Genomic DNA, 22,916 nt, shown 5'->3' with positions numbered 1-22,916 from the left:
TTGAGAACAAAACCGTACTTAAATAACAACATACTTTTTTTCTAAAACGGTGCATGTTAAATAATAGGCTGAAGGAAATATACAGGGATTAACTTGAAAACAGATGTTTGTAATGATTCAGTGACGTATTTTAAGTACATTCCCAGACGCAATTAAAACAGACTTCTTCAGAATTTAGGGGATGTGTTGATAAGACTGATAACATTCTACATGATGCTGGAGGAGGAAGTATGAGCTGCAAGCATGCGTCCTCCAGCTGAGATCTCATCAGGTCTGAAAAACTAAGAGAGGTCACACCAGGTCACTTCTTGTAATGGGAGACCTAATGTTTTTCCAGGCATAACCATGTCCTGCAAGGAGTAAAGCCGATTATTCAGTGGGTGGCACTTTTCCCTTCTGATCCTTATGGGGGTTGCACTGCAGCATGTCTTGGTGTTGTTTTCAGATCCAATTCTCTTTCTATGTTATATGATAAAAACTCATTCTAATCAGTGTTTCTCACCTTTGTGCGAGTTTATAATATAACGTGGTAAAATACTGTAATAATGTAAGATAAAAAATTGTAACTACTTTTGCTTTTTGTCAGTATGGAGAAAATTCTATTTCAAGAAACAAATTCAGTGGATGTACAAATACAAAAAGAGGGTGTCAACAAAAGCAATACATTTTTCAGGATATAGCACTGTAGTTTTATTGGACAGCCTTTATTTATTTTTTTTAATTATTAAAACCCCATTTCTCTTTGATACTTTACTTAAAAATAAAATGTATTTACCAAGTAAAAATGTTACTGTATTATTTAACTTTCTGGAGTAATATCTGTTGGTCTCACTGGGGGCTTTCCAAATTCAAAACGGATTAGGTACATTTTCTTTTCATTTCCCAGAAGTACTGAGATCCCAGTAGACTGTGGAGCCTGCAGGTGTAGAGGGACAGGTGCCCAGCATCTGTGCTGAAAGCTGTCTCAGGGGAGGTGCTGTCCCTGACTGCTTCCGAATAATGGCCTGAAGGGGCTGCTGAAGGATCTCCTGTGCGTTGGTGGAATATTCACTGATACAGATGTTTTGCTTCTTTTCCTCATAGTTTGTTTCTGAGGGGCATGACAACAGTAAAAGCAATTGACTGCTTATGTGAGTTGCTTACCAGTTGCCTCATAACTATGAGGAGGAAGAGTAGCCCAGATAGACTTAAGAGCATCTTTGGTAACACAAAGCTAGACTTCAAAGCAAGATTTTACCCGTGCACCAGTTGATCTGACTTCTCTCAGGTTACTGTATGGGTTTAAGCAAATATTCCCCGCACTGACGAGCCTTGCAGTCAGTGTGGTGCTGCTGACATCCCTGGCTCATTGCAGTATGTTCTGCCTGTCACTCAGTTCAGACATTTAATTCTCCATTTCTTTTATTTTCAGGGATGTTCCGGTTGTGGAAAATGTGATTGCAGTGGAGTAAAAGGGCAAAAGGTAAGTCAGCTCTGCCCGTTTCATTTTCTTGCCTATTTCAGCCACAGGCTATAAAATCTACCGGGAGTCAGGTGAGCCATTGCTTTCCGTGAAGGCTTGCACCGCCAGGGAGCACTGCCAAGGCCAGGCCACGTGCCCTCTGCAGGGTTTCCCAACAGCAGCCATCCCCATGCCTGTGGCTGCAGGGGGCAGGAGGGCCAGGGCTGGGCAGCAGGCCAATGCCCTCACTGTGGGGTGAACTCCCGCCCAGTGTGGCCGTGCCCTCTCTCCTTCCCCATCAAGTGGGATGCTAACCTGTCACTCTCACCTTTCCCTCACCTCATCTCCAGCCTTTTCAGTGGGTAGCAGGCTTGACATCCTGACCACCTCTGGAAGTGAAGAGAGCAGTTCCACTCAGAAATGCTCCTCTCAGCATGCCATGCAGATTGCTCTCCAGGACGGCTGTGATGCATCATAATCAATGAACCCTGGCCAGGGTTAGCTGTGGGAGGCAAAGACTTGCAGTAGGAGTAGGGAGGTTAATGATCAACTTAGGCACAGAAAAGTGTTGCAGGTCAAGGAAAAAAAAATATTTAGAACTTTGCAAATGAGTTTTAAAGTTCCCATTTCAGTTATCCAAACTTCTTGTGTATGAAACAAAAGAGACCCTTTAAAGTCTTCTTTTAAAGCAGTAACAGTGAAGAAAAATTATAGCGTACTTAAGCATTCCGTGAATTCCCCCTGTAAATTACCTGCTTTGGTAAATATTGTAGACATTCAATCACTCTCCTTATCTCTCCAATTTTGCTTGTTGAGATTTTAATCTATGATGTGTTCTCTTGTGCATGCACATGTGCTGTATATCTACCGTTATAAATGAATGTAAACCAGTTTTTTCATCCTGTGGTTGCTTTGGGTATGTTTTTCGAGGTAAGTTGTTTAGGTCACCCAAAGGAATGCTTAAAAGAGATGGAGGGGTTGTTTGCTTTTTGTTTTGGGGATTGTTTTATTCTTTGAAATAAATAGACAGCTGGTTTTCTGCATTGTCTCGAAGGCAATAGCTGCATATTTACGGATGAGGGATTTAAGAATGTCTGTTGGTGGCTTTTCTTTGGTGTTTTCCAGAACTAGGAATGTAAATTACTTAATTGGAGGCCCAAGCAAGATCATTTTCTTTGTAACAGAGCACAGATTAATTTGTGACACAGATAAAAAGTGTCAAGGTCCAAAACGTCATTCAGATGGAGTCTCCTTTCTTTAATGACCCATTAATGTCTGTTTAATAAAAGTCAACTATATATTGAAAACAAGTACAGCAAAGATTTGTGAAAGGTTCAAAACTCAATTCATTACTTGATAGCTTGATCTTACTGTTCAGTAACAAGTACAAATGAGTCACGGTGGAACGAAAGAGACATGTTATAACTCTTTTGTTGAAAGACATCAGTTTTCAGTTCACAGAGTATGCCAGCATATTGTAACAAGATCATTTTAGAAAATGATACCTTGGGGAAATAAATAGTATTAAACCTTATGCTTAATTTATTTCCAGCTGTATTCCTGTCTGCTTGCTAGAGCTCTTGCTGGCATTTTTCATTTGCATAGCCCAGAGTCTCGAAATGTTCTCTTTAAAAGAAATAGATCCTTGTCTGATATGCTAGAATCCAAAACTACCTCACATTAGGCTGTTTAAAAATGTAGACAAAAGAAAAATATCAGTCCATAGTAACAGAAGACATACTAAATTCTAGTGTGTCAGTGTACTCTCTACTCTTCCTAATGGGTTCCATCACAAACTTCTCTGACTTTAAGCAGGTGTATAGTGAAATACTCATATAATTTTAGACTGTGTAAGAAATGCAGATATTGACATTAGAGACAGGTGAATGAATATTTATACCTAGAAAACGATGGCCAAGTAAGGTATTTGAAGGTATTTTGGAATGCATTTAACATGCATGAACCTGGTTCAGATCAATGCTTGCTCATTGTGTAGAATAAGGACAGCCTGCCACTTGGTTCTAGGCCTGAAGACAGAACCTGGTCAGGAAAAGTAAGGGGAGCATCCTTCCTGCTTGCCTCTTTAATATTTCTAGAAATGGTCTTTCCAACAAATGCCTTTGGATTTGAAACATGTCCCTGCTAAATGTGGTTCCCATTAACACACACATCAGTAATGGTACCTGTTACTTCAGAAATCTATGTGAATGTTGTGTAATCAGAGGACAGATCAGAAAGACTGATTCTAGCCAAGATCCAGGCTAGGAGAAGGCTGCCATGCCCAACTCCTATGATACCCCAGGAGACCACATAAGAGAACATCTGCTCTCCACTTCTCATGTGGGAGCACGTATCCACTCTGCTCTACACCATCCACAGCCAACATTCTGCCTACACTGGAAACCCTTTTGATCTGGCTTCCATGTCATGCAGAAGTGCACAAACGCTGAAGGGCCTTTTCCAATCCTCCCACACTCTTCAGCAATCCACCCACACCACTTTACTGCTATGGGAGCTTCGGGAGCTGCGGAAGTGGGCTTACTCTTTAATGCCTTAATGATTAACATCTGGAGAGATATTTTCTACCGTAGTGTGGGAAGAAGTTCCAGACCCTACAATTTAGTGGGGTTTAATTAAAATTCATTTCGCCAAATAATCATATTAATGGTCTCATCAGAAAATGTGCTGAAAATGGTATTTGACTTAAAAGCTGTGAAATGCCCAAGAAATATTACCCAAGAGCATTTTAGACATGGAAGAGTAAATTACATTGCCATATTTTTCTCTCCCATTTGAGAATAATTTCATCAATATGATGGCCATATTTAGAGTACATTTAATATGTTCACTCATCAGACTGTTTCCATGAAAATTGCATTCCTATGCCAAACTCCTTTAACACGACTCATACTTTATCAAGGGCATGTAATTGACAAACTCTAAGGGTTTTCATCCCTTTCAGAAAATTCAGAAAGTGAGTGTAATTGCAACAGATGGCCCTTATCCTATAAAGCCTTTATTATTACACTGAACATCAAGCTGTTGTTTTAAGCTATATAATGTCAGGTATCACATACTTGCCGAACAAAAGGTACAGAAATTTTAGAAAAACATAATATTGCTAAAATAATAAATAATACCTTACTGTTTTCCATTAGAGAGATTAGCCTAAAACATCTTCATTTATTGCCTCTTACACGTTTTATTTGGTTTTCTCCATAATAACTTGACTGTTCTCTTAAACCTCACTGAAGTGTGAGATCTTTTTAAACTGATTAGAGTTTTGAATGCTTGCCTACATTTTATTGAGCTACTCAGAAGAAGACTGAAGCTATGTTTTCTCTTTTATGCCTACCTAGATTTTGAGAACAATTTCAAGCAGCTGTTGAGATAAGACGTGCTAGCTGTTAGTGTGTGCAGAAAAAACATGTTAAGCATTTAATTACCATTCAGAACAAAGACTGTACAAAGAAGAGTAAAACTCTCCATGCGCTGACTTTTTCTAAAAATGTTCCTTCTCTCATTCATGACCATTTGCACTACTTTTACTCTGTATCAGAAATGAGTAAATGGAGACAACACTGGAACCTTGCTGTAAGTAATACAGAATGATTAATCATCTTAGACTTATCAGTTAGAGTGCACTGAAGTATAAATCCTCATTCTTCAGTATAAATATTTTATGATGATTTCACTGTCTCAGTATTACACAGTGAAAGTTGAAATCAGCAAGAATATCAAGCATGCTTTTGTCATTGAGCATGAAGTATTGCAATTTAAAAAAAAATCTTTGCTAAATAGAAGATAAGAATAGAATTGACTCCTAATGTAACTGCTGGTTTTGACTTTTTTTTGGTTTGAAGTAGGAAAACTTGAGCAAATAATTTTATTTTGGCATGTATTTTTTCCCTAATTCTGAGACTGTATCTGTATTATTAAACCTACATAAATTTTACTTCTCTGTTTGCCTTGATGGGTGTATCACCCCTGTGTGGATTGACCATACTGCAAAAGTACACAAACTGGCTTTGCTTGAGGTATTTTGGATCTGGAAGCCAGGTAGCTCTGACTTAGACTGAGAGTCAGTGGGACATCTCTGGAGTCCCCCACTGACAGGAGCAGAGACCTGTGTTTTCTCTCCTGCACACTTCTACAGCCTTAAAAATCACAGCTGGTTCTGGTGTCTGCAGGGGATTGTGCTTCTCCTTTTGCTCTGTGTAATGAAGAGTTGACTGTTGCAGTGGACTGTGTCCCTGTATTTTTTTTTTTTTTAAGTTTTACCAGACTGGGAGGACCTTTGATGGTTTTTCTGTCATTTTAGGTATCAAAAGGTAGAACAAAAATATTTTTGATGTTGATGATTCAACGCAATATAAACCCTCTTGTTGGAGAGAAGCCCTGGCAGTCAGTGGGAAGATCACTGTTAAGTACTTTGAGTTTCCTTGAAAATACAGCAGAGGCAATAAGTCAGTTCCTTTAGTGGAGCAAATCAGTAATCATTAGATCTGTGCTTTTCATAGTCAACCTTTATTAGACTTTTTAAATCACTTTTCATTGATACTGCTTGGTTTTAGTAAGCACTGCTCAGTGTTCCTATTTAAGTGTCTGCTGTAGGAACTTTGTGTACAGCACCAGTTTATGCCTGAGCTGGAAAGACCATGAACTGAGGACACTAAGGAAACCACAACCAAATAATATACTCTGGAGGTGGCCATAAAGTTAGAAAGAGGGGTGACAAGCAATGTGGGAGGCAAGAATGTGTCTGCAGTCTGGAAAGGGCTAATAGATAACATGAAATCATCTAATTGTGCCTGAAAGGGCAGACAAAAAAGACAGTAATAAAATAAGCAAAGATACTGATCAGCTGCAGATCTGATGTTGTACAGGGAAACTTGCAATTCATAAATATTTTTGAAAGTCAGGACATTGTCACAACGGTTTTTGTCAATTCTGCAGTGACAGTAGTATATTTTTATTGGTTTATCCTTTACTCCAAGAAAAAATATCTTCTTAAATCAAATCAGGGAAAAGAGCATCCATGTTTCGTGAAGAGAGCTGCTATTCTTGAAAAGAACAAAATGTCAAACAACTTTAAATAAGATTGACTGCCATATGCTAAATATTCAAAAGTTTTCTACTCTTTCCGAGCTGTCAGACCAAACTGCTAAGTGGCAGCTGAAACCATCAGCTTTTCTTAGTTTTAAATAGTTATAGGAACCATTTGTCCCAATTGTCTCTGGCAACATTTTCTATATTAAGATATATTTTTGCACTAGTACAGTGGGTATCTTTGATTAACACAAAACAGTGGATTACACTGATTAATTTATCTCTGTGGAAAGAGGGCTATAAAAGCATATATCCCAGCAGTATTATGTGGTGGGACATACTCATATTTAGTTTTCAGAGCTGACTTCTGAAGGTTTTCACAAAGTAATATTTCATTTGGCACAATATGACCTTTTAAGCAGCTGTTGCTAGATGCATTATCTTTGATTATAAGGGTGTTGGCACAATGAGCTCAGGAATTTCTTCATGGAATAAAACAAGCTCATAGGGCTTGATTTTAAATTTGTTCAACTGCTGTTAGTGTATGCCTTTGTTAGGGTTTCCCAAAGGATTGCAGGGCCTTAGCTTGATCTGAAGTATGTGAGCCTCCAATGAAGTCAGGCAAGCTTCACCACTGTGAGGTCAGATATGAAAAGTTGTGTAAGGTCTCTGCTTCTCTGAAATCTTCATGCTCAGGAAGTGGAGCTGCCCAGTGCCTGTGCAATACCTGTGCATACAGCTTGGAATCTTCCCAAATTTAAAATTATGTCCATACAAACAGTCAATGTCTGCTGACTAGATAGTGATTACAAAACTTCTGTCCTGATGTGCAGTTTTTCAGTGTCTGGTATAATTGCCCACTAAAACTCTGTGAAGCTGACAGGATTTTGCGGGTGTAACTTAGGAGGTTGAGACAGCAAACTCTGGTGTACAGCAGTAGCTACATTTTGTAGTTAAACCCTTGAAGTTTCTTTAAATCATTTTGCTCTTCAATTTATATTGTATTTGCTGAGGTTCTCAGACCAAGACAGACATTAAAATAGTTGTGTGATATGTCAGTTTCCACACAAGAATTTAATATCTGATGCAATTAATAATCAGTCTCTGTGTACATTTTCTCTATAGCAATATTCACAAGAAGCGACCTGGGGATATATAATTATCACTAGGGAAACACAGTAATATAGTAATCTTCTTAAATCACTTTCTAGTCTTTCTAGCCAAGAGCAAAAAGTGGTTTGGGAAGTTGGTGTGGTTTTCTCAGACCTCATGGTAGTTAATTGTTTGCTTCCTTTATCTCAGGTTAGACCTATGCTTTCAGAGAGAGGTCATAACTTAGATTAGTCACTGAAAACATCTGGCCAGATGATGTCGGCCTTCAGAAAAGCAGATCTGGATTTTCTCAAAGTTTGGATTTCATTAAGGAAGGCTAAAAAGTCAAATTTTATACAAAGTTCTCAAAACCACTTTCAGCAGGAGCAATAGCAAAACTTGTAACCATATATACCTGGAAGGAGACAGAACTGTAAGAAACAGCATGAAAGTAGGATTTTCAAAGAGGAAACCTGAAGTAGCTGCTAAAGGAGTGATAGTGGAGTACTTTGTCACACAGGGAAGTTTCTAACCTGCTGGAGAACATGTTCAGTTTAGCCACAAAAGAAATTTAATATCACAGTAGGAGCAAAAACAGTTGAGAAACCATATTTAAGAGATGTTGGAAAGGATTTCAACATTTCTTTTCAAGTAACTACAACACCTGAGAAAGGGCTATAGAACAGTTAATTGAACTATAGATAACATAGCAAAGAAAGTTCAATTAAATGATGAATCTAATTACTAGCTTTCAGTTATAGATAAAGTACTCTTATATAATCTTTAACAGTGAAAGAAAAACGAAATTAAGGTAAAGCCAAGGGAAAAGAAACTTCGACTCCTATTTGGAAAATCATGTTTATATCTCCTAGAACATTTAACAGTGATTAGAATGGCCAAACGTACCCATAAATTTTGTAGCTCTTAAAGAAAGCATGTGACAGCTTCCACCGAAGTTCAGCTGGAACATTTTTAAATGTATTGATAGGCCAACAAAAATAATTCTCACCAAGGCTTGTGTCAAAGTTCAGTGTGCACAGTGTACTGAGCTGAGTGAGCACAGTCACTAGCATCAAATGGGGCGTTCTCTAATTCTTTTGTCACTGACTGTAAGCAGATGCAACAAAAGCATTTCATGGATAGTTAGCAGAATACTTAAAGCCTTGAGGGGGGTTGGTAACACTTAATTCTGTTAGGTTTGCTCGAATGCCAAGCAAAGACTGAAAGACGATGCGGAACTGCAAAAGAAATGGTTTTAAGTGGTGGGGTTGGAGGGGACGGACTCTAGTACAGAGCGGCAATCTGAAATGCCCTCTGGCTCCAATGTCAGTAGTTAGGTGAAATAAGGGGAGGAAAACCAAAGGCTTGTGTAGCGAGCAGTGAACAGAGAAGACGGTGCTGTCTCCATCTGTATTGCAGCACCTTTAACGGGGATTGTGAGTTAAGGATGTGATCCCAACTCCTCAACTCAAACTTCATTCCTGTCTGAAAGTGTGGAAATAGAGGCTGGAAATCCAGCAAGGACACATTCAGCCTCGTGAAATTCCTACAAAAGGATCCCAGTGGGAAGTTCTAGGTATTAAATGCAGTGAAATCAGTGCCAAGACAGGAGAATTGAGTGACACTGTTTCCCTCAGCAAAAAAGGGAAAAGATAGTGTTTGTGAAACTCTCCAGAGTATAAGCTTTAGATAGCAAAACTGCCTTTGCCCGCTGTCTGTCCCTGGGCTCCATCAGCTTTTAGGAGAGCCAGGGAAGGGTGGGAGGGAAGGGCTGTGCCGTGGGGCTGGCAGTGTCCCCGGAGCCCGGCTGTGTCACTTCCCCGCGAGGTCCTCTGGGTGGCAGTCAGACATCGCCGATGTCGTTCATTCCGACAGGCCTCTTTACATGTCCTTGTCCTTTTTTCTTTTTTTGTCAGAAAAGCTTTAAAGCCACCTGCTGAGCAACACACTAACTTCTGGTTGACACTTTCTGACAAGGATACTGATATCCTCTACAATGTCAAAATAAGAAAGATACTTGTTTTCATTATTATTAATAATTATTGCATCTTTGTTAACTTTATTGACTTAGGCTGAACATCCCTGGAGGTTTTACAAAAATATATCTTGTATATTACAAAAATATGTCTATTTAAAATGGATCTGGCTGAGTCAAGAGACAATAAAGTAAAGAGGCACTGATTTACACTTTTGAGGCACAATGTTGCCTGCCTTGTGGTGTTTACATGTTTAAAGGTCAGAAGCCAGAATATTTCCTCTATTTTGTGGAAGGATATTTTTCTCCTATGGAGCTTTCAAAATGTTTAAGACTTTAGAAATGCCATTTCCAACCTGACCTAAAAAAGCAGCTAGACTCGCACTGTCTCAAATAGTACTGTCTGTCGCATACCCTCAAGATATGAACTACCTCATTTTGAGAACTTTATTGCAGTCTGTACTGTCTAGGACCAGCTGCCCATGTTTTTACTATTTATGGAAGAGATTATTTTCTGTAAATATGTCCATGACAAACCTTTGGCAAGAGAATAAAACTTGCATGTAACGTCATATTTCATTCCTGGTCTAGGATCTGAACAAAAATAAATTAAAAAACCCAGAGAAGTTCAGGATCCTTTTTTCCCCCTGCTGTTTCATCTTTAAATGTGAGCCTTTAAACAATGCCAAATGCAAACAAATGCTAAATAATTTTCATTAATGAAGTAGGAAGGGTGTGGAGCATTTTTACCCCTTATATTCTTGGACCTTCAACACTGGAAGTGATTTAACACAATGTGTAATAAAACAAAGGAAGAGTTACTCAGACCTAATGTGTTCAACAGATGATTAGAAGGGGTGGGAAATATAGCACCCTTTTGAGTCAACCTGTATGCAGGTGATAGAATTTCCTTTTTCTTTTTACAGTGCAAACATATTTGTCCTTCAAACATCCTCTTCCCTTTGGATTCTTTGAGGTTCTTCTGTTCCCCAGAGTGACTCTAGCTGATAGGAAGAGGCTCCTTGACCTTGACCCATGTGTGATAAAAGATTTAAAAAATAAAATAAAGTCGGAGAACCTCATGTATACCTTTGTAAAAAGGTTTGTGTGACTTCCTCCTGAAACATCGTAAGCTGTGTTATTGAGTTGACTTTTTTTTTTTAATCAGAAAAAGTTTAAACACAAAGACAATGAACTACATACTTTGGTGTTAAACTGCCAAACTCTGTGCAGGCAGACTTCCACAGTTCAAGTTTGGTTGCTGTCTGTTGTCTTCTGCTCTCTCATTTTGTATTTCTGTACTTCATATACCATGCCCTCAATCATGCTATGAATAAGTATGTACCCCCTCAGCATCCCAGCTACTTCTGGATCTGTAACATTTATCTACACTGGAATGAAATATCACACAAAGCATACAGGAACGATATACATGTAAGCATAAGGAAATACTGAGAGCCTAAGGGAAGAGTGTACATGGCTCAAGAAGTCCTAAAATGTGAATTTTGGGCAGCTGCATTGAAAAAACTGAAATCATGATGAGTTCTTCCTTAAAATATTTTTCAAAACAATTTTAGTTACTTTAGAACTTGGACTTTGTACCTCTACAGCTGACCTAGAAACATATTTCTCCACCTTTGGAAAAGGACGAATAACTATGGGGTGAGCAAGAAGAGGAATTACATGAAGAAGACTTGTTAAATTATGTAGGGAGGAGCTCTTACTTAAAGTTGGTTTAACTGAAATTGTATGATGTTGATAGGAAACCCAATTGCTTGACACCAATTAAATGATAGCCATGATTGGCTTTTGAATGTTAATTTTACTTCACTCATTTCTTATTCAACATCTGAATTTCTTTGAGACATACTGTATATCCATGCACTTGAGCACCAGCTAAGCACATGGATACTGATATGTAGGGAAAAGGATAATCAAAATTGTTATTTCTGTTTTTATGCTCCTGGGAAGCACTTAGCAGCTTCCTGAGGAATGTTCTGTGCAGCCATGAGCTGCCACAGAAATATGCTTTTGCTCTAAGCATTCTTTAGTGTTTAGGAGGCAGAGGCCCAGGCTCAGTCCCTGAACCTTAAACCTGAACAGCCCTCAGATTAAATGTTCTTATCAATGGAGTCGCTGTTGGAGGTTTGGGCTCATCTTGTATCAAGCTGCACAGGTTCTTCAGTGTTGTAAATTCATGATCCTTGAGAAAAGATACTTTCATAGTAGGAAGAATAATCCTGTCAGGGAGTGAAAAAACAGAATGAGATTTGGTGATCAGGGTGCCTGCCCTGTTGTACATGAACCTGTAAGGCACTGGCATTTGCACCATAAATAGGTGCTTCTCAGTGTCCTCCCCTCAAAATGCAGCCTGAGAGCTCATTTGACTGCAGTACTGAAGGAATCCCACAGGTGAAAGTCACTGGGGAGGGAGCAAAGGGAGAAGGAGATGGCAGAATAAACACCATGGCAAAGAGGTCATGGATAAGAGAGTGCTCTTCCCCAGCTGCTGTTGGGATGGATCTTTGTTGTCGTACGTGTCTGAGTTTAGCGTAGAGCAGCCCTGGTAGTGCTTGAAGTTGTTCAGGGCCTCATCCAGCCCACAGGCAGCATGACTGTGGAGCTGTGCAGGCCGTGTGAAATTGTCATGGTTCCTTCTGTTAGTCATGCCAAAAATGCTGCACTCATGTTTCTATGGGACTGAGTTCTTTCAGACGCTTCCTGGCAATGCAAGAATCCAGATTTTGCTGACACCCCCTCTCTCTGCTTCAGCCCCCTCTTCCATTCTACATACAGTCAGGAACTCAGCCCCAAAACTTCTGGGTGAGCCAAGCTCTTTACAGAGCTCCTAAACAGATTCTTTGCATGTCTGCAGAGTTATGTTTGTGTAATTAATTACTTGTTACTTGTGTGGCTCCAGAATTGTATAGCTATAGTGCAGATAGATTCTGCTGAAGAATGTGCAGTGGGAATTTTGTAATGTTCAACATCGTCAGTGCATTTGAGGACACACATCCTGTAAGCATATAGCAATAATTCTGCTTGACTGATATCCACTTCACACTTCCAATAAAATACTGAAAATGGTAAGTGCAGCTGAGGACAAACAGATGACATTTATTGTACATGTTTATTTTATTCCTGAAATATATTCAGGGCCAGTGCTCCCTCTGGTGGTTAAAAATACCATTTTAATAAAGAATTTATTATATCCTTTGATAAAGGATATTCCCCACATCTGTGTCTTCTCTAATGTAACACTGAACCAATTACAATTCTCTAACACATGTTTAAAGGAGTGTGGAAAGAAACACTGTGACTTGAGAGTATTACTCAAGTCACACAATGCTGTTTCCCACTGCTTGCTGTGATTACTGGTCTAACACCTTGGAGCCGATTCACTTGAGTGCTCACAGTTACATCAGCTGAAGGAACAAATACAGAGCCTGCATTCACCTCTCATCTGGCTGGGGATAGTCTGGGTAGAAACCATGTAGTACATTGCAAGGCTGTTGTCCATTGCTGTGGATTTTATGAGGTCACACTGGACCATCAAGGTGTGATGACTGATTTGAATGGCAGGTTTTCCTGTTGACAGTCAGGCCCTTTTTTTTTTTTTTTCTATTTGAAAACTGCATTGTCAGTTTTCATCTTGAAACAGTTGCATTACTTTGCCAAATATGCCCCTGGTAAAATTCCAGTTCAATGAACGTTAACTTTTGGGAACAGGAAAGCATGTGCATTTGTGAGAGGAATTCTGAGCTTATAACACGCTGGAGTCAGCAGTGACACTGGGCTGAAGACAGCCCTCTGGCAAGGCCAAGGATTTGTTGGCTCCCTGCTCAGTTTCCCTTGTGAAGGCACAGCTGAGGAGCTGTGGTGGATGAACTCCAGCAAACCCCACTGTGTTGGTGTGAGAAACTGCTCTTGCTGCCTTTCCACCTTGTGTCCTGCTATGTCCTCCTTGCATTGGTTTTGGCAGCTCCTCAGCTCACAGAGGCCAGACCAAGCTCAGTCACTAAAGAAAAGGGAGTAAATTTAATGAGTAGAACTGGTGCAGTGGAGGCTGAGGGAATCATGCTAGGTGATGTAAAGAAGGGTGAGGTGGCATCATCCCTTTAAAAGGAGGAGAAGAGCCACCTTTGCTGGGTAGATCAGTTTAGTTGCCTTGTGACATCTTTCCCTTAGACTGAGTTTTATGCCTTTTCAGCTGAAGGACAGACTGTCCTGCCATTTCAGCTGCTGGGAGATCTCTGGCAGAGTCAAATGTTAAGAAATGAAGCATCTTTCAAATGACTTTGGAAGATCTACACATTCTTATTCACCATGTGCCTGAGTCTCTGGAGAGCCTGAGAACATCATATTTGTACAGACACAGACACCCTGTGAGCCTGCACTTTGGGAAGCAGTTATTTATATCCATGTTACCAGTCTCTCAAGGCTAAAACCTCCCAGTCCAGCAGTCCCTAGGCAAAGTAATAGGGGAAATAATTTATAATGGGGTGGTGATTATTTCCTCCCCCTCAGCCCTTGATATATTACAGCTGAATCTTCTGAAATTACTTATTTTATGTGACTCTCTTGCTTAGCAATTTGCAGTTGTTCCATGTGCCAAACAGCATTTTGTTGCTAATTTGGAAGGGTAGGTGTCAGAAAAAAACATCAGCCCATGCAGTTAAACTCTAATGTCTGTTTAGAAGTCCATTCAATTTTAATTTGAACTACCTAATGCAAAGGCATATCACAAAAGCTGAACTAACACAGACATCTTGCTTATTAAATGAGTGCAGTGGTGACTGAGCACTTGCTGTCTTTTTACGTAGCAGCTTCACATTTCCAGCAGCTGAGTGGCAAAATATTCATTTTTGAGAGCTGAGTAATGTGTTCTCCTTTGTGCTTTCTGACAGCTTGCATTGAATCAGCAGAGGTACAGATGACATGGTTCCATCTGTTTTAATTTTTGAGTCTCATGAATTGATTTGTAAGAAGCAGAAGCTCTTTCAATATTACTTGCCAAGATTTTGCAGCTGTGAATATTGGAACTTGAACAATACATAACCCTTGCAGTCGGAGTCTCATGCTCTTCATGCATCACAGCTAGAAATCTCAGTGCTGAGTGAAAAATAACTGGGGTAGCAGTAATGACCTGGCGCTTGCCAATTTAGGTAGTGTGTGTGCTTAATGAGTTGCAGCATAAATGTAGCACAAGCACTTACTGTTGGGCTGCTTGGCTGGAACATTGAGTGAAGAAAGGAACAGGCAGGCAAGCGGGGGAAGGATGCAGCTCAAGTGTTTCCTTGCAGTGCAAGCCATCTTCAGGACATGCTTATGTCTGTTCTGTACAGCATAATGAGTGATAGCTTTGTCTGATCTTGAAGTTCTAAGTAAGCTCCTTTAGGTAGGAAAGCAGCAGTATAGCTGTTGTTACCTCAGTGATCTGTGGGGTCTGATCTACTCAGTGACATTAGGATACCCTTCGGTCATATGACTTTACAGTTTAAGGATGGTAGAGTTTCTGTACTCTCTTGTTCAGTGCAGATGCTCTGGGACTGATAGAATTTTACTGTAATTTAGTGTAGCATCACTGATGCAAAAAAAAATATGATGGAAGTTTGTACAAACTCAAACAGGAGTATTGAAGTAGAAGCTTTGTTAGTTAGTCCTTATAAGTGTTGGCACCACTAGTTTTCTAAGGCTATTGTAGAAAGAAGCAGACTGATACCTGGACTAAAGAAATGGACTGGAACCCAGGAGACATCCCGAGGTCTGTTACTGAGTCTTGGTGGAACAGGTTGCCCTAACTTCTCTGAGTTTCCATGGGTGGCGTAGAGGAGTTAAATACCATTCATTGTGTAGCCTAAAACTGCAGAAATTTGGATTTCTTACACAATACTTGGTTTGGACTATTCACCCTGAACTTACTTTGCAGTAAAATCAAATGGAAAGGCAGAGTAGAGGCAGAGGTGTTCGCAGTGTGTAAGTCCATGATTCCCTGTTAGAATAAGCAGCCAAGGCAGCAGGTTGCATGCAGAGAGGGATCCAGCAGCTCTCACACATTCAGTCTCCTTTATGTTTCCTTACCTCCCTCTAGCAAAAAGATGAGCTCAGTTCTAGTAAGAGGAATCATGAGTCTGTGAGTTTTGGGATGGTACAGACCTCCACATGCTCAGCAGTTGTGTTTTCCAGGGCTTGGAACATCCAGTACCTTGACTGGGTGTCCAGAAGTTCTGGACAAATAGCTGGTTGTTTTTCTTGTTGGCCTAACAGTTCAAGTCAGGAAAATAAAAATGTTTCCAGGGAAACCTGAATGTATCTTAGCTCAAAGTGACTTGGTGTGGTCTCAACTCTGCTCCTCCAGCTGTTTTACCCCTCACACAGAGCAGCCGAGGAGGTTGAAGATAGCCTTAAGAGAATTGACTATAGTTGCCTTGGAAGTGCAAGTTTTTATGTATTTTAAGCCTTTAGGTAACCTTCTTGGCCGGCTGAAGCAGTCATTCCCTTAGGAAGTGATTTACAGGCACGTTAAGGCCCTTGTACAGTTCCAGAATTATCTAAGGGAGCCTTAGACTAAGTGAAAATCTGATCTATAAACCTCAGGTTTAACTTTCCTTAAGAATAGAGGAAAGACTCTTTTCCGGTGTTGCAGGGTGCAGTGGTTCAAAGTGTGGTGAAATCCTCAGGGACAGAACTTCTGAGTGCAGAAAGTATCAGCCATGTTAACATGACTGATGTGAGTCACATATGTTACACATGAGGCATATTTCTCTGTGGGTTTCAAAATAATTTGTTTTCTTCTCATTTGCACATGTTGTACATTCTTTCAGCAGTGGAAGATCCTGTTGTATGTACTTGAATGTCTTCTCCTTCCTTAGCCTATCTTGCAGAAGGTCATGAGAGCAAGTGCCCAGGGTTCAGTGTGAAGTTCTGGTCTGAATGACATAACAACTGATTTTGTAGAAGTACACTTGTGATAACAGTGCAAATTAACCGGTCAAAGTATGGGTTTATGTAATTTCTTTAACTTACAGATATATTTCAGATTGTTAATTATTTCAACATTCATTCAGAGACCTGCATCATGATGAGTTCTTCCTTAAAATATTTTTCAAAACAATTTTAGTTACTTTAGAACTTGGACTTTGTACCTCTACAGCTGACCTAGAAACATATTTCTCCAGCTGTTCTGATGTTTGCTTTGTTTTGCTTTGTTTTCTGGTCTAACACACTGCTTCAGATTTGGGTTACCAGCGAACTTTATTCTCAAACCATGATAAAGAATATTTATTGGGAATGAAATAGGGGAGATCATGCCATTTCAGCACTTCAAGGAAAAACTGACTGTTTGCTCAGAAAGTACTCTTTTATTGAAAAATTTTGTTTTTATGGGAAGAAGGAAAGGAGAAGCAGCAGGATAATTTTTTCTGTCAGGAATTATTAATAAATTAATGTTGTTTTGATTTTATTTTCTCACGCTCTTATAATCTCTGAGTTTTGTCCCTTCCTCCTTGGCCCTGCTCTTCATACCCATCAATAATGCCCCTTCCCCCTTGTCTCTTCATTTTAACAAAATCCTGGACAAGGAACTAAAAAACAGCATCAACCCACTAACTCCACAAGTCTTCCAATTCCTCTCATCTTCTGACACTATAGCACCATGTCTGTTGGTTGTCACTCAGTTTCCTCTGCCTGCATGTCATAACTTTTTCTTTGCAAGAGGCCTGTTACACTTCCTGGACAGATGAGCTCTCCAAGACTCAGATGTTCTTATGTGGGCTCAAGTCCTCAGATGACCTCTAAGTAGCCAGCATATTTCTGGGAGTCTTTGTCCTGAGCAAACAGGAGAAAAGTTATTGTTAATTGCCATCCTGAAATCAAATACTGAATTGGTTGTTAATCACAAATTGCAATTTCATCTCTCACTGTTTTGCTGAAAATACTTAAATCTCTGCAGTGTCCCTTTATGTGTGTCGAACTTCGTTAATGTTATTTTTTTTTTGCTATCCTTTGAAAATTGCTGTGTTTTGAGTTTCTAAAGCAGGTGCCATGTTTTTTAGCCATTTTTCAAACCTGTAAAACTTCTTCTTTTTGCAGTTTCACACTAACATTTTATTCATCCAATATTCCCACAGTTTTTGGCAGTATGAAGTGTTTCTGCTTGTTTCATATCACACCTCGAAAGGACAACTCTGGTTACTTCCTGCATGGAACAAGTGGCTTTTGATTTGCTTCATTTACTGTTTCCAGGAATTGACATGCATAAGTTTTTCCCCCTCTCCCTACATGTAGATTTTGCATCCTTTATTTAGACAGTGTTCCTCTTGGTTTCACTGGGAGTCCAAATATAGTTGAATGTCTAATACCTGCAATATTGATCTAGAGTGTGGATAGGTTTTCTGCCTCTAAATTTATCTGATTTAAATACATTTGGAGTTGTAGGGAGAGGAACAGCACAGGTGTCCCCTACAGCATTAAAGCAGAATCAAAAGGATGACACATAAAATCTGTGTGTTCAGCTTCTTGGGAAGATCCTGTATCTCGAAGCAACCTGTCTCTGAACCACCCTGAAATTTTAAGTGACAAACCTGGTCTCCAAAACTTGCTGCTGTGAGTGGTGTATAAGAAGAGTGGTAATTACCCTTCCTACACTAGTTGACCAAACAGTGATATTTGCAGTTTTCAGGAATTTAGTTGCTGATTTGGGCTGTTAGATTTTCTACTGGGATTTAGCAGTACATCTGGAGGAATGCAGGTAGGTTTTATTAGAGGGAAGGTGACCTTCCTGATCGCAGGAGAATAATCCTGCTATGAACAGTGCTATCCAGAAAAAAAAAGGTTTGATTAGCATTTAAAGAGTGCTTTTCTGTTATGCCACACTCAGCCCCTGCCAATCTATTATTGAGCCATAAATATTTCTTAATTTATAATAATCCTTCTTTCAAGTACCAACATGAACTCTTTGCTGTCACATATAGCTTCTTACCACTTAACAGGTTCCTTGAGCACAGAAATGGGATTTGTGAGTTACTTGAAGAAGGAGCTTCAGATGTGTAGTTGCTAATTAGTTTTTTTCTTCCACAGGGAGAAAGAGGCTTGCCGGGACTACAGGGTGTGATTGGGTTTCCTGGAATGCAAGGACCTGAAGGTCCCCCTGGGCCACCAGGGCTTAAGGTAAGAACTGAAGCTTTAGTATTCAAAACAATCAGATTTCCCTAAATTGTTGTCCCAAGAAAAGATAAAATTTTCTCTTTTCCTTTTCAGGGTGATACTGGAGAACCAGGACTGCCAGGAACAAAGGGAACAAGAGTGAGTTCTACCTTACTTTCTTGCAATTATGATGTCTTTGGGTTTATATGACTTTAACTCTCTGTGTCTGCCTTCATGTGCAAGAGGAAGTCTGTGTTAGTGAATGACATCCCCTTGTGCTGCACAATAATTTCAAAATTTTCACTTTTACCTTTGAACTTCTTGCTGCATTGGGCAGCCAATACCTTTATTCATTTGCATTTTTACCTGATACTTATCACTGCATCAACAGCAATAGTTTTAATATGCCTTTGATATCTTCCTGGCATACCAAAAGGCTTTGTTCCAGCTTCAGAATGTACCAACCTTATTTCCTCTTGCAAAACTCTCCTTTATTATCCATCTAAACTTGAAGCACTCCAGCAGAGAAGCTGACACACTCGTGAGCACATGTGGGCTAAAACTGTGCACAAGATACAGAGCAAATTAAAGCCAGGGACAGATTTCTTAGCTTTGCTAGAAGAGACTCTGAATACCTGTGATCTTCCTGTTATTTCTGGTTAATGGGGCACTTACATAGCACTTCTTTTAGCATATTATATTGGCCAGGGCCGTGCCTTTTGGGGTTTTGTGAGGTGCCAAGCTCTTTCTGAGCATTTTCACATTTCCTAACATCATGATGAAAGAGGATTCAAATGACTTGGCCAGTAATGATGCATACATTTTCAGCTATACCCTCTTGCTCACAGATTCTCAAAATGCCATCTCGGTTTTGTTCTCCATTTGCCTGCAGTTGCTGCAGCAGATAGAATTTACTGAAGTAAGTGCAGTTTATGAGGTGTTACAGAGAGGGTATTCTGCTAGATCAAGAATTCCATATTTTAATCCACGATGCCCATGTTAACTTGGGGTATCCTGAGTTAATGTAAATTGGCATCTCCTGTATTTGTTTGCTGCAGAGTAAGTAAAATGTATTTTAGCAATTATAAAGTTTTGAAAGATGCAAACACACTATCTGAGCTCAGGATTCCCATACATCTTTTCTGCTTCATAATACATGTTTTAGGAAACGCTGCATGGATAAGTAAGATGATAGGATGAAAATGATGTGCCAACTTAAATGCCTGATTCATTACACTGAAGAACTGTTCAAGGAGAAAGAATTATCTCAGCCTGATAGGATTTTTGATAATAAGAAAGAATTGATACACTGATGACTATGAAGGATAGAGAAGCATCTTTACGGTGTGTTGACATTATCTTCTGCTATGAAGAGATACCTACAGTAAATTAGTTTTGGGAACAATGTTTATGAGAAAGCAACACCTATTCCCTTTTACCTCTACATGAGGCTCTGATCTAGTTCCTACTGCTTAAAAAGTTAAAGAAATATAAAAGGTTGCTTTCATTTATTCATTACTAAGGTGACATATTTGAGAGGTTTTGAAGATTAGAGCTATTTTGTCAAGGAAGTTTAAATGCTCCAGGTTTTTACTGTCAGCATTGGAGATGCAAGTTGGGCTGCAGCTTGTCCTTGGTGTTTTGTGGATTTGTCATTTCAGTTTGTGTTTTTTCTCAATTGCAGGGCCCCCCAGGAGTATCAGGCTTTCCAGGAAACCCAGGCCTTCCTGTACGTATGAAGTACATATGTTTTTACAAAGAATATCAAACTTTTAGTCATGACATCTGACCTGGGTTATTCCTAATATTGCTAATTTCTTTACTTTCTTTTCATGTAGGGCATTCCTGGACAAGATGGCCCTCCTGGTCCACCTGGCATTCCAGGATGTAATGGCACAAAGGTGACATTTACATATGTTTATAACAGCATCTCTGTGTTGAAATAAAAACACCCCTCATGCATGTGTTCCCTAAACAAAACTGATTTCTCTGTTCCCCTTAGGGTGAAAGAGGTCCAGTAGGTCCCCCAGGTTTACCAGGACTGACTGGAAGTATAGTAAGTAGATTCTTTCCTGCTTGATTCACGTTTTTTAATGCTGACTCTTGAAATGCAAATATAACTATAGGAAATGATACAGAGTTTAAGATACAATATATACAACATTGAGGAGCAATAACAACAAATATGTCTGTGTTTTCACAGGGACCTCCAGGACCTCCTGGCATGAAGGTACATTTTACTCTTAAGTGTATTCATATCCTGCTTCTAACAATAAGAATTGGTGTGATCTCTACATCCTCTAAGACTAGCAGTCTTTACCTAAGGACCGAAAAATTCTATTACCTTGTCTTACTTTGTACTCTGTTTTGCAATCCCACTAAATAAAAACAGTGGGGTAGCCTCCCCACCTAATAACAACTGAACATAAGTATTGTTGCATGCAGGTCTTAAAAGGGTGAGTATTATATGGATTACAACAGAAAAAAAGTAGTACATATCATTGGTAATTATAAACACTATGGTGGCCACCTAATTGTGTATAAAGATTTAGACAGGTTTTATGATTCAAACATTTGGTTTTATATTGGCATTTGATTTAACTAAAAGGTTTCACATGGATAATGTTTGTGGAAGAAGGTCATATACTCCACAATATGAGAACCATACTCATACACATACTAAACAATTTTCATAAAGAAAAAAGATCAGGCTAGCTAACTAGGTATCTGAGTGCATTTTGTGAACTGGAGAATGAGGCATTGAAAGACATGAGAGAGCTTTTTGTCTTTAAAATGAGCAGATATTATTTGGAACCATAAGCTCAATATAAGTCTAAATGTTATCTCAAATTTGTAATGACATGACAACCCAAGTTATAAAATGTCCATTTCTCTTGCTCTCATGTGGGAAGAGCTGACTCATTCTAGAAACAGTACTCAGATATTTCTTCCCTAAGCATGTATGCATAGGTACAAGACTGAAATAAAATCACTTACAGTGTTGTAACTTTGTACAAAAACACAGGAAAACCAGGATCTTTTACTCTCAAAAGAAGGGACGTAAAGAAATGGATGGTGGTCAGAATAGTTTTCTGAAGTAAGACTAAGTGTATTCCTTTCCTGAGGACAAAGAACACCATAAATGGCCTTTATGTAAAAATTAGGTGTAAGCATGAAGATTTGAGCCTGGAAAAGAGATTGTGAGGGTACCACTTCTCTCAGCAGCCAGGTCAGATGCTCCAGTTGTGTGGTGACACTGTAGTAGTGATAGATTTAATGGAAAAATCATTCCAACTGCCATTACAATACAGGAAATGAGATATGAAGGTAGTTTTGGTACTGGAATCTCTTCAGGTGGCTTTAAAGTACATTTGGCAATTAAGGTTTTAACTTTAATATCTCTATGTTTCAGCTGAATTAAAAGAAATAAGGTGATTTTTTTAAGTCAGCTTCCCAAACGATTCCAAAGTATGCATAGCTACAACTTTCCTCTCCTAGTGGGTTTGAATGTATTTGAATTCATGTTAAAGACTTACTCTTTTCTTATTTTAGGGAGATCCAGGTGAAGTGATTGGTCCTGTACATCCTGGAGTGCTAAAAGGTGAAAAAGGGTTTCCTGGCCAACCTGGACTGCCTGTAAGTCTAAATGATGTTTGAATAGAAGTGAGTTTCAATTAAAATTATATCAGTATCATGAAATTACCATATAAATATCACTTTCTTATGACACCATTTGAATATTTCATAGGGTCCACCCGGAGCTTCAGGGTTTCAGGGGCCAATGGGGCCACAAGGTCCTCCAGGAGAGCCAGTAAGTTTCCTTTCATGGTGATTTGCGCTTCAGTTACAGATCTTTATTACAGGAGTGTCCTAGAAGGTGTGTGTAGCAGGTCTTGGTTGGGATTTGGGAAAGATAGCATGTGGTGCCAGGCTTCATGTTCAGCCTTCTGAACTCTACCATGGCAGAAATTACTGGGCAACACGGGTTGTCAGTAGCAGCTGCTCCTACAGTCCTCTTCTTGCCCTCTTGGAGGGTATTTTTGTGGGGGAGAGACTATAACTGTTGGTCCTCCTTTCCTCTCTTTCCCAATTTAATTAAGAAAATAAACTACATACCAAGCATTCAGATCAAAATCCAAATGTTTGCTGAGGTTATTTTTATGGGTGGCAGCACTGAGTGTTACCGTGGAAGCACGTTATCATCTATTTGTTATT

General features: G+C 39.4%; 1 protein-coding gene across 1 annotated transcript in view; it reads left to right on the top strand.

Moving 5' to 3' along the window:
- COL4A1 (collagen type IV alpha 1 chain) overlaps positions 1–22,916 on the top strand; it is a 120,736-nt gene that overhangs the window by 48,115 nt on the left and 49,705 nt on the right. The window contains exons 2-10 of the mRNA XM_042038484.1: positions 1,412–1,462; positions 18,636–18,725; positions 18,816–18,860; positions 20,386–20,430; positions 20,540–20,602; positions 20,704–20,757; positions 20,905–20,931; positions 22,254–22,337; positions 22,450–22,512. Coding sequence (XP_041894418.1) covers positions 1,412–1,462; positions 18,636–18,725; positions 18,816–18,860; positions 20,386–20,430; positions 20,540–20,602; positions 20,704–20,757; positions 20,905–20,931; positions 22,254–22,337; positions 22,450–22,512 — 522 coding nt within the window. The remainder of the gene's footprint in view (positions 1–1,411; positions 1,463–18,635; positions 18,726–18,815; positions 18,861–20,385; positions 20,431–20,539; positions 20,603–20,703; positions 20,758–20,904; positions 20,932–22,253; positions 22,338–22,449; positions 22,513–22,916) is intronic.

This window comes from Corvus kubaryi, unplaced genomic scaffold (genome assembly GCF_017639235.1).
Source record: "Corvus kubaryi isolate FWS band 111438036 unplaced genomic scaffold, C.kubaryi_AGA036_p1.0 133, whole genome shotgun sequence".
NCBI classification, from domain to species: domain Eukaryota; kingdom Metazoa; phylum Chordata; class Aves; order Passeriformes; family Corvidae; genus Corvus; species Corvus kubaryi.
The sequence above is the reverse complement of the archived record's forward strand: the minus strand, read 5'-3'. Positions and strand labels throughout refer to the sequence as shown.